Below are 12,173 nucleotides of genomic sequence, written 5' to 3' on the forward strand. Positions count from 1 at the left end.
ACTACCTGAAGGGAGGTTGTAGTGAGCTGGGGGTCAGCCTCTTCTCTCTTGTAACTAGTGACAGGACGAGGGGGAATGGCTTCAAGTTGCACCAGGGGAGATTTAGGCTAGACATTAGGAAATACTACTTTTCTGAAAGAGTGGTCAGGTGCTGGAACGGGCTGCCCAGGGAGGTGGTGGAGTCACCGTCCCTGGAGGTGTTCAAGAAACGTTTAGACAAAGCACTGAGAGACATGGTTTAGTGGGGTTATTGGTGGTAGGTGGATGGTTGGACTAGGTGATCTTGTAGGTCTTTTCCAACCTAGCTAATTCTATGATTCTATGATTCCATCAGGACTTGTCAGTGAGTCAGAGCAGGTACTGTTAGTGATTCTTGATATCTTATCTCCTGGAGACATGCTAGAAAAGCCACCAGCAGCTTTAGGAGACTGAACCAGGAGTCTATTTGCACATCACAATCAAAAAGAAGAAACCATTGGGGAATTATTACTATAATACGGGCTTAGTGTTAATTGCTCTGAAATAAAAGCCCTGTTTGAACAGTCTGTTCAATGCTCAGAAACATGAAGAAGCTGTTCGAAGTAAGTGGAAATAAAACACACGAAAGCAAAAGCTTACTTTTGAGGTCAACATTCCATGGAAAGAACAAAATTCCATCTTCTATTCCTTCAAATGTTCATGACATTCTTATCACTAAATCAACACTTTAGCACAGAAGTAATCTATTAGCTGGTTACAGATGTTTCTTCTCCCTGCTTACATCTGGAAACATCTCAGGAGCAAACATATGCAGGAGGAAGTGTGAAGGTTGCGCATGTCACTCAGTCAAACGACTGATAGGAGGAAAGGATGTGAATGGAGTCAAGGTGAAAATTGTAAGGAGAAGTAGAAGTGAGGGAAAAAATTTAGATCCCAATTTAGGTCCCAGGTCAAAACTGACAAAGATCCATGGTAACCTATTTCAATGCCCTTTGTTTCAGAAAACAGGCTGATACCAATCTGACAATTTGCAATGGTAATGAATTTAGCAAGGACTGGCTCAACACAAGGTTGTTGCCAAGAAAGATTCTATTAAAATGAAGAAGCTGGCAAAGGACAAGTGATTTTTCATAATGTGACTCAGACAGTAGTTGTATGCACTGTTCTTAACATGGAGTAGCAATTGGCTTTTCTTAAATTTCTCCAGGAGCCAAAGTGGGAGACAGTCACCACATCCACAATGCAGTACCATCAAGATATTAGAAGAATCTGTATTCCCAATACTGTCTGTTCCTAGTGAAATTCTAGGTGTAGACATTTCCTCTGACATTAACAGATCCCAAATAGGGATATTAGAATATTTTATGTGAAGTAATAAACATAAAAAGGCTTCCATGGTTTGATTCATGTGCTTTTCATACTCTCCAGCAGTCTTCAGAAACACAGATAGGAAATGGAAATTATGGGAAATCAGTAACCTTGGATACAAAGCAGACACTTCATAACAAGAAGAAAGAGAAATTACATTTATTTTTTAATAAGGCTAGTGGTAACATGTAAAACTAGGTGACAAAATAGCCTCTTAACATGAGGCCATGCTACCAGTAGGATGGTTACAATCTTTTTTGTTGATGTCTTCTTATGGCTTCCCCAGAATACTTCCTGCTTTCTCCTCAGCAAGGATTGATAATAGGTCCCTAAGGGCTGCTCTGGAATCATTTTAGGACACAATTTGCTTTGCTAATTATATTTCCCCAGCAACGATTTCAGTATTCATTTTTAAATCCTTCAGTGATTTTAATTAAGCCTCCCTAAGCTTTCAAACTTTTATTTAAGACAACAACAAGCTGCTTTACTGCACAGCAAATAGAATCTCCACACTTGTGCTACAATTGCTTTGGACATACTGCCAATGGCCCAATGAATTTGTAAGCTTGAAATGAAAAAAGGAGTAAAAAATAAACTTATCTTCCAAGATATTTTAAGTTGGAAACTAGGTCAGTGTTTCAAGGATTTAACTTTGTAATTCTTTAATGATCTTTATGGTCCCCTCCAACCGAATCCATTCTGTGGCTCAAATGCAACACTGTATTATAGCAAAAAAAAGGCCTATTTTGGTGGTACCTGGCAACAGTACAAGGGGCAATGGACAAAAACTGAAACACAGGAAGCTCCATCTGAACATGAGAAAGATATTCTGTGCTTTTAGAGTGACAGAGCACTGGAACAGGCTGCCCAGAGAGGTTGTGGAGTCTCCTTCTCTGGAGATATTCAGAACCCGCCTGGACGTTTTCCTGTGTAACTTATGGTAGGTTACTGTGTACTGTAAGGAATCTGCTTCAGCAGGGGAGGTTGGACTACAGATTCCTCCTAACCCTTACAATTCTGTGATTTTCCATTCTTTATAAGAAATTTCCTCTTCTAATTAGAAACCAAATATCTCATCCATTGTTCTCATGAGATTTCAATTGGTTCGTTTTGGTTTGGAAATAATTTTTTGCTTTTGTAAATGACTTTTCCACTAGGATTTTCAGCATTCAATTATTCAATCTTATACATTAAGAGTAAGAGATAAAAGAGCTATAAGGGTAGAAAATACAAAATAAAACCACATAAAACTTTATGAGACTGGATATGCACAGTAGATTTTACAAAGTCTGTTGGAACTGCAGCATAAATGAAGTTTACTTTTTAAACTTATACAACAAACCAAATAAACACCATATTTTGTGGGAGATGCAGAAATAAAGACTTGTCATGCATTAAAAATTTTACTATAGTGTAAAAACAATGTTACTGAATCTTTGCAATGCTACTAATAAGACAACATAAGATATGGCTACTATAAATCCACTCTTTATTGTAGAATAATATCTTAGACACTGCCTACACCTAACAATTCCTTACTGTTCAGCTGGCTGTGCTGTAGGCTGTTTACCCCAACATTAAGCCATTCAAATAATTTTACAGATAAGATAATAATAATTTAAGTATTAGTTTGACATTCCACGTGGACAAATGTGTTCGTTAATTATCTGTCATTCTATGAAACAGAGCCTCACAGACAAATACAAATGTAGTCCTTCTAAGTCTTGTTACCACTTCTGTGTAACTACTTCCAATAAACCTCACAGTCTTCATCTGGCAAATGCCTTTGTATGTCAAGGTCAGAGTGATGTCAAAGCATATGGATTTTTTTTCTCCCCCAAAGCTTGTCGTTATCTTTGCCCTAAGTGTTTCTGGTCTAATTTGTACAGAGAAAGCATAAGGGCAGGAACAGAAATAGTTTTAAGAGTTTGCTGATGGAAAGCAAGACAAAGTTTCTAGGGGAAGCTGGTAGAAGAGTACCCCCTTACAGAAAGGGGAAAGATAGTTCCAAAAGGGACACAGTCACAAGACTGAAGACAAAGGAAGCTGTACAGGAAGGAAAAATATTAACAGCTGCATTGTAATACAGTATATCAGAAAAATACCGGATGTAAGGAGGTAAAAAGTGCAATTGTCTGAGTGGATCTTTGCCAGTCAATAGGCAACTTTCCATAGCCCTTCAGAGCAAGCTGCCTGCTGGTGATGACAAGTATGATCCCCTGCAACAGACACAGGGTAGTCAGAGTCACTGATTTTGGCTAGAAACACTGTGATGCACACCCTGCTTTATATCACCCATGCCCTTTAACAGCTGTCACCAATAGGCTGAGTTTTGTTATCAAATTGCTCTTCATTAAGGGTGAACACATTTCCTGGAGGCTCCTTCGTTGAAGAGCTCAGAGCAGCAGGAACAACCAGAAAAGCCTCAACCCAAATTTCTGTCAGGCTCTAATAACATGTTCCACTCAGTACAGTGATGCTTTCTAGACCCTATAGCACACCACCCAGGAAGACAGATTTCCCTCCTGCTCAGAGCTATTGCTCCGGGGGACAAAACAAAAAGATGGAGCTCAGGCAGCGCAACCTCAGTCTTTTTTCCTTTCCTTGCAGCATAGATACCCTTTTTCCATTTTCTTACAAAATAAAGTGTTGCAAAACATGATACAAAATTATATTAGAATTCTCTGCAGTTTGGCAATTATTTTTTGTAGCATTCCTCCTGAGGTGTCTAGGAAAAGAACAGTTAAACATGAATACCATTATCTTGTTTACACACTCCATTTCCAAAACAATCTTCATAGCATATCAAAATTACACATTTAAGCAGCAAACTAGCTAGTTAACTCAGACTTTTCCCTCTGTTGTTACAAATCATACACACACTTATGAATAGTTTGATACTGGAATAAACATGATTCTTTCTCAGGAGAATAAAAGATGACTGTGAATCTGTTGTTCCAGCTGGTGAGTTGTTCAGAACTGTGCATAGGTGCCTTGCAGTGGCTCACTGATGCAAGCTCTGATAACAGCAGGCTTCAAGGGAAAATGGATTTCAATATTTTCAGTGTCTGTGAGGTCACTTTGGGTCAATAGTGGGTGAAACATCTTCAGTTGTGATGAAAGGCTGACTAATGTCATCTTAGATGCATAAAGATCCCTCTCTTTAATACATACTAATATTTTTAAAGATATCATCTGACTTTAGGCATGATTATACAAAGAATTCTTGATTTCAGTTTTACAAAATTGCCAACATTAATTTGATCACAGTGAGATTTAATACTGTAATTTCGTTTTGTCCTATAATCCTGTGGTTGTTAACGGCAGTATTAATACTTATTTCAAACAACATCAAGGCCTACTGCTTCAGGATGTTCCTCCATCAAAGGCTCATTTATCAAACATTATTATTGTCGTCATTATTTTATTGGCAACTTTTCTCAATATAGTCTTTACAAATTTGACTGCTTGCCCCAACTTCATCAGGGCTGCATGAGGATGAATCTCCATTCTCAGGGGAGCTCCCTACAAGATCACTGAGAGTCATTGTCTCAGAAAACTCTGTAATAGTCAACTGCTCTGCTGAAATGAATCACAGCCTTAGGTCTGTTGGTTACTCTGGAAGTGTCTGATGAGCTGTCTAGTTTACAGATCTCTGAGCAATAAGCTACAGAAATGAGTTGGCTGCCATAACTCCCCATCAGTCCCCTATCATCCTTAGTTATGTTTGGCCAATACATACTGTATTTGGCATCCCTGGTCATTTCAAACATCTGAAATATTTTCACCGCTATTTCAATTGCCTACAAGATGCCTTTTTATCCATCTTTGACTGGTTTAGCACTTGCAAGCTTTCTAAAAGAAGTTACTTGTTATGATTCCTGTCTATGCAGAACACTTTGAATAATATTTTTCTCTTCAATAACTTTGAACTGGTTGTGTTTCATATTTTTTCCTGATGTGTATTTGTGTATTTGCTATTGTATGGGTTAGCTGGACAGTTTTGAAGCCACTTTCATGCTAGCTGGTAAAATGACTCAATGGTTAATTAACCCAGCTTAATACATTCTAAATGTAAACATCTACATCTGAACTCCTCACCTCAGACTGTCTTTGTAGCAATATATACATATATACACATAAGTTGTTCTGAAAGTAATGCTTCCTATTTCCATGGAAACCACAACAGATACTAAGAGCTCAATAACACTACTTTTCAACATAGTCACCACCATTACCTGTGCATTTTGGCCAGCCATGAACAGGAGCCCGTACACTGCACTCATAAAAACCTGCATCAGTGGAGGTGTTCCATGGTTGCTGTTGTTATTGTTGAAATACACCACCCACTGTCCCACACCGAACGACTAGTGTCCAGATGCATCAATGAGTGTCAATGGATGCAATTATTTTCCACATGAAGGAATTAAATTCCACATTTTTGCTTTAAATGTACTCCAAGTTCAGACATCATTTTGTCACAATGCCCCTCTGCTTCCATCCGTCACATGGCAACAAAATGTAATGGAAAATTGTCAGGAAGGTTCAATCGCTACTGCCATACCACCAACATTTGCCTCTGATGTTGTGGGAACATAATAAAATAGGAAGCATTAATTTCAGAGCAGCTTTTTTATACAGACACACACATACATATATATAGAGAGAGAGAGGAAAAAAAAAAAAAGAGGATTACACACAGGATGTAACTCAACCAACCTACTTGAAATGTCTGCCTTCAGTATTCATAGACTACCGACTATACTGATTATGTCTCTCCTGGCTGTACATGAGTTTTGGTGGATATAGAAGTCAATACAGCAAAATGATTTGTTTCCTTTGTATATGATCTACTCATATGACTTGTAAATTTGTCTGCAGGCTATGTCATAGCTCATGACAGAGCTATTTCAGACTTTATGCACTTTCACTTAAGTGCCCCTTCCAGAAATACGTCTGATCAACCCATCATCAATCAGCTAAACTTTCACAAGGCAACAACCTGTCACTTACTCCTTTTGCTTACCTTCACTAAATAGTAATCAATTGTATTTCTGTTAATGTTTACATCCCAATAGCACACGTTTTGTAAGTGATATTTCATAACCAGAAAGATATGAATTTTTCATGGGATTTCCCAGCTTATGACACTCATGTACAACGTGTTGAAGCAATGACCTTTGTCTATTGAAAATCATCATGTGGTTCCTCTTGCCTTCTTCAATTTATAATTTAACCTCCTGCAATTCTGTGGTTTTCCTAGTACAACCTACTACTAAGTATATTCATTTTCATATATATTCAATCAGGGATTTAAACCTGACACAATTATTTGCTCTTTGTTCTTTTGCAATTTCTTCAGTATTTTTGTTTCTAAATTCACATACCTGAAGAAACTCACTCACTGACAGCATAATAATCTATACGATATAGAGTAGAGCAAGCACCAAAGAAGTGTAACACTGAAGTTTTTTCTTTTCACTCACACCTATTTTTCTCTTTCGTGCCACACATCTGTTCTCCATGACACACTGGTCCAACAGCTTGCCCATTGGAAGCTACTACTGAAATTGCTGATTTATTAAACAGCTATCACTTATCCTAGCAGTAATGGCCTCCAACTTGATTTCTCCTTCCATCCCTTACTCTCGCAACTTTCCTTCTCTTCAGCTTTTCGAGGTTCATACCATCTCCTTGCTACAATCCAGCATTCCCTGTCAACTGAAACCACATCCAGATATACTCCTCCAAGTCTGTAAGCTTGTTTCACCTCATTCAATTCACGGGGATCCTGGCTCCTTAATACACTGCTGCAACTCAAAAAGTGAATCTCTCACTTATTCTGCCCTCTGACCATTAGCAGCCTGTCATCCTGGTACAATTCACCTTGTTGGAATCTACACATTCTTATACAATAGCAAACTAAACTTCAGTGTTTCACTGCCTTACATCTCCCTTTTAACTTGGAAATTGGTAGTTACTTGCCCAAGTTAAGGCTGAGTGGAAAAATTAACCCGAGTCTTCAGGATTTAGCTCACAGATCAAATTTCCATTTTTAGTTTGCTGAAAGTAATTACTCTTAAATTTTTAGGAACTGATGTTCAAGTAACAATTTCTTTCAATTCATTTTGATAACAATATCATAATTAACCAAAATGAATTTGCTAGAGAAACATTCATCCATGCATACAGTCATAATCAGCATGTTAATACTTGCACTGACTTCTATTTTGCAAAACTCATTTTGTTTGGGAATAAAATGTGACAGATGGATCAAAGCAAACCATTTAAGTGTCAGAAACTTCAAGTCATGACAGAATTGTATGGATAAGTCTAGAGAAGCTCCCTAAAGACAGAGAAAATTTAACAGAAACAGCTTTGGAAATCTTAAACAAACAAAAAGCCAATGCAACAGAACAAGCTGACAGCTACTTATCTGAAAAACTCTGACTCTTAGGTAATTACGCATGACTTTCTTTTTAATGACAAATCCTGAAAGAAGGGCTAAATTAACCTGGCAGGATGATCTAATCTGTTTTGGACCTTCACAGTCAGTTTTACGTGTATATTTCAGGAGTTTTGCTTTATTATTATTATTATTTGCCTGCGCAAACACTTTGATCATATTCTAAACACCTTTTCTAAGTATGTGCTACAATTTCCACTATTGCATTTCCATTGTTACAAATGAAAATCACAAGAAAACAAGAGGTTGCTTTAAAAACAGAGTCTATGAAGATCTGGGGAGATGTCCACATCTCAAGGAACCACAATTACTAATTACATTAATAACAATGCCATCAACTATGTTAAGTTATGAATTAAATAGCCTTGCTAAATATATGCTGAGGACAAACAGTGAGCTCAAATTAATTATTTTTACTCCCTGTTCTCACTAACTATTCATTAAACAGAAAAAAAGTTGAGTATACACCTTAACAATTTCAAAGTCATCTTAAGTTACTTGGAAACTACGCCACAGTGCAACCTACATGAAGAATTGAAGAAACCGCTTTTATTGTGACAGGGATTTAATGTGCCATTGTCCTCAATTTTCCTCTTAACAAGGTTATTTAATTCATGACTGGAGGTAAAAACGGTTTGAAGTGTTGTCATTAACATAATTAATCCTATCTTGTTCTCTGAGAAGTGTACATCTGTCATGTGGGACTCCTGTATATGTTAACTTTGTTGCTCTTTTTATTTCATAATAACTTCTGAAGGTCTTCCAAATCTCCAATAATAGAAATGCCATTGTAAAATGTTAGCTACTAAGAAACAGTAGACTATACAGTATAAAAAGCACTTGCGGCCTATCCTTACCATTTGCTGTTATGATACAACAGGCTAGAGAGGTGAGGCAAACAAAAATCCCATCAAGTTCAACAAGGAGAAATGCACAGTCTGGTACCTAGACAGGAACAACTCTAGGCACTGGCACTTGTTAGTGGCCACCCAGCTGGAAAGTGGCTCTGCAGAAAAGCACCTGACATTAAGTTGAATGTGAGTCAGTAAGGTGCCCTCACTGTTAAGAAGGCTAATGGTACTCTTGACTGCATTAGGTAAAAGCCAGTCAAGAAAGCCAGGTCAAGAGAGGTGATATTTCCCCTCTACTCTGTGAGGCTGTACGTGAAGTACTGTTCAGTTCTGGGCATCCCAGTACAAGGGAGACATGGACATACTCGAGAGTATCTTACATAGGGCCACCGACATGATCAAGGGAGCACATTTCCTATCAGGGGAGCTGGAGAATATTGGACTGGAGGAGTCTCAGGGGGGATCTAATCAAAGCATATGAATACCTGAAGGGAGGGTGCAAAGAGGATGGAGCCAGGCTCTTTTCAGTGTTGCCCAGTGCCAGGACAAGAGGCAGTGGGCAGAAACTGGAACACAGGAGATTCTGTCTCTAACCATCAGGAAGTACTTCTGCACTGTGAGGGTACCCAACTGAGCTTGGGATGCCCAGAGAGGTTGTGGAGTCTCCTCCCTGGAGATCTTGCAAAGTCACCTGGACGTGGGCCTGAGTGACCTGCTCTGGGTGTCTGCCTGAGCAGGGGCTGGAACAGACAGACCCAGAAATCCTTTCTCACCTTAGCCATTCTTTGACTCTGTGATACAAGACACGCTGCATCACAAATAACTTATTTTAACAAAAATTTCAAATAGAACAAAAGCAGAACATTTATCAGAGAGTTTTGACTGAAGTAGATCTTTCTTATCCCTAAAGTTTCTTTAAAGTCTTAAAGTTGCCTAAATTGCACCCTGTTGTGAATTGACAGGATGACTTATGGTTACTGAGCTTTATCAAGATAATATTTTTAAAGAGATCATTGATTAGCTCTCACTTTTTCATGCTTAATTTTGATGTGAAAATCACGAGTATCACATGAACAGAAGTGTCTCGGTGCTAATGTCAATGGCCTTTAGTAAAGGGATTGATGTTAAACTCCCATTTAGCATGACAATAATCCATAATCTATTCACTGCAGTACTATTGCACTTAGAAGCAGAGAAAAACAAAAAGCAGAATTCAGAGTTCCATTAACTTCAATAGCAACAGAAAAGGCTTGCAAAATTCAGTTAATCTCATATGCCTACAAGTGTTTATTTATTTATTTTTTAAAAAAGAAATCACAAAATGCTCTACACTAAAAGAAAAAACTGTTTCCTCACAAATTACTATTACACATCTCTGCTTGGGAGCTTCATTTTACACCCAAGTCTTTGGGAGCAGTTGGAAGAGCCTGATGAATGTAGCATTTCAATGACAGAAGTGGTAAAGATTCAGGACCTCTATTAAAAGTTAAGACCGGAATCATTATCAGATAGAAAATCCTCTGTCCTCATGCAGTCCAAACACAGTAAGTTTTCCTTCTTTGTATTGTCTTCAGCACTATCTCTACAAGTGCAAATGCTCCAGACATACACACACAACTGGAATACTTAAACAGAAAACCATTAATACTATAAAGTCTTTACTGAGAAGGTTTTATAAAAGTTAAACTTGAGCAGCTTGAGGTTTTCCATGATTTTGATATTTTGCTATTTTCTTTTTTCTTGAAAACAAGAAATAAATGCTGCAGTTTCTCTTGACATATGTGGGAGAAAAAAGGGATTTTAAATAGCTGCAAGAAACTCTTCTCAAATTACTCAAAGTAAATGGTTAGAAAGCCACTTACCCCCAGTTGCCACTGTAATTTCGCGTAGAAAATGGCCATAAAATGGAAAATCAAAGGATAGATTCACTCTCTGAAAGGAACAACACCAGAAAATAAAATCAATATTGTGCAGAAAACAAAATGAAGAATCCTCCACTTCAGATACCTGTTTCAATCATTGCTTTTTATTTTTTACTGAAGCCTTCTTATTCTAAATTTGAAATTGCCAATAGCTAACTAGGAACAATTCTTGCACTTAAAAACCTGAAAGCAGTGAACATTCACAACTGAAGACTTTAGAAGATAAAAGACATCTCTCAGACATTATAACTATTTCATAAAATTGAAATTTAGAAAGATTTGTTGATTAGAAAAAAAGTTTTTTAAACCTCTTTGCTAAGAAGGGCCATCACTATATAAGTTATACAGGATCCCTGATCCCTTGCCAGCAGGCTGTTTACGCCTCAGCCACATGCTCCTTCAGATTCAGATGCTCTCCCTGACCCCCTGCTGCTACCTGGTTGCTTATCTGATGGAAACTGGAAAATAGTTTCTTCATCAAACCCAACTGACGCCACTTCCCAGACCTTCTGCCTACTAACAAGGACGTGAAATTATTTATAAAGAAACAAAGCAACAACAGTACTAGCAAACCTACTGCAGTATAATAAAAAAAAAGGGGGGGGGGAGGGAACAACTTTATTCCTCTGTCAATCTATCCTATATCAGCTGACTGCACAGAAGAGAACTATAATTTAGAGATTCGGAGAACAGATTTCTCCTCACCTAAGCTCTTCATAAAGTACCATTCAAATTCACACTTATTTTCCCTCTCTGCTTTCTCCTTTCTCATCTATTCCACTGCTCTCCCAAAGCTCGTTAACTACTGTGGCCACTCAATTATCACCTGGTGTTCTACCTGCCTCAACTCTGAGCAAATCAGTAGTCATGGCAGAAAGAACTGCTGAAATTCCAGTAAGGTCCTTTCATGGCTTAAATATTATATCCCACAGAAAGATACCACTTGCATAATGGCATGCGGCTCTTAACTATTTGGTATCTAAAAGGAGTTACTTCAGAAAAACGTGTTGTGAAGAAGGGTTGATGTTGACTGTCCTTCATCCCTAAGCTATGATGTCTCCACTTAAGAAAGGGAAATAGTTGTTAATTTATTAAAATTGAAAAAAAAAAAAAACCAACATAACTTTTATCTTGGATTTACTCTTTTTTTGTTGTTGTTGTTGTTATCTGTTTTTTTTGTTATTTGTTATCTCAGGAAGGATTATATTTACATCTAACAGAAACGTCTACAGAATTATTAATTAATTATTACAGAAATTAACAGCTGAAAATTTAAAACAACTTTAAATTAGATTTTCTTTCCACTGAAATGGAAGATAGAATTTTCAGAAGATTAGCTAATTTTTTTTTAAAATAAGAATACAAAATTCATTTGCATGGCGTTAACTGGAATGAGTAGATTCTAATGACATCTTTGTATGTATGTAAATATGTATACATAACCAAACATTTAATCCCAATGGCATATAAAAAAGAAAACTTATAAAAAAGTTTAAATTAAGTCACATTTTCAAGTTTACATTGTTGGGAAGTTGTACACTATGTTCACGTATCTGTTCCATGCAGATTATGTCCTTCCTTTATCCC

At 37.4% G+C, this 12,173-nt stretch overlaps 1 protein-coding gene across 3 annotated transcripts in view; it reads right to left on the reverse strand.

The window, feature by feature from the left end:
• Positions 1 to 12,173, reverse strand: part of PLXDC2 (plexin domain containing 2) — a 246,368-nt gene that overhangs the window by 90,524 nt on the left and 143,671 nt on the right. For all 3 annotated transcript variants that reach the window (XM_021387768.1, XM_021387767.1, XM_021387769.1), the window contains exon 4: positions 10,527 to 10,596. In XM_021387768.1, coding sequence (XP_021243443.1) covers positions 10,527 to 10,596 — 70 coding nt within the window. The remainder of the gene's footprint in view (positions 1 to 10,526; positions 10,597 to 12,173) is intronic.

The sequence above is a fragment of the Numida meleagris genome, chromosome 2 (assembly GCF_002078875.1).
Source record: "Numida meleagris isolate 19003 breed g44 Domestic line chromosome 2, NumMel1.0, whole genome shotgun sequence".
Lineage (NCBI taxonomy): Eukaryota > Metazoa > Chordata > Aves > Galliformes > Numididae > Numida > Numida meleagris.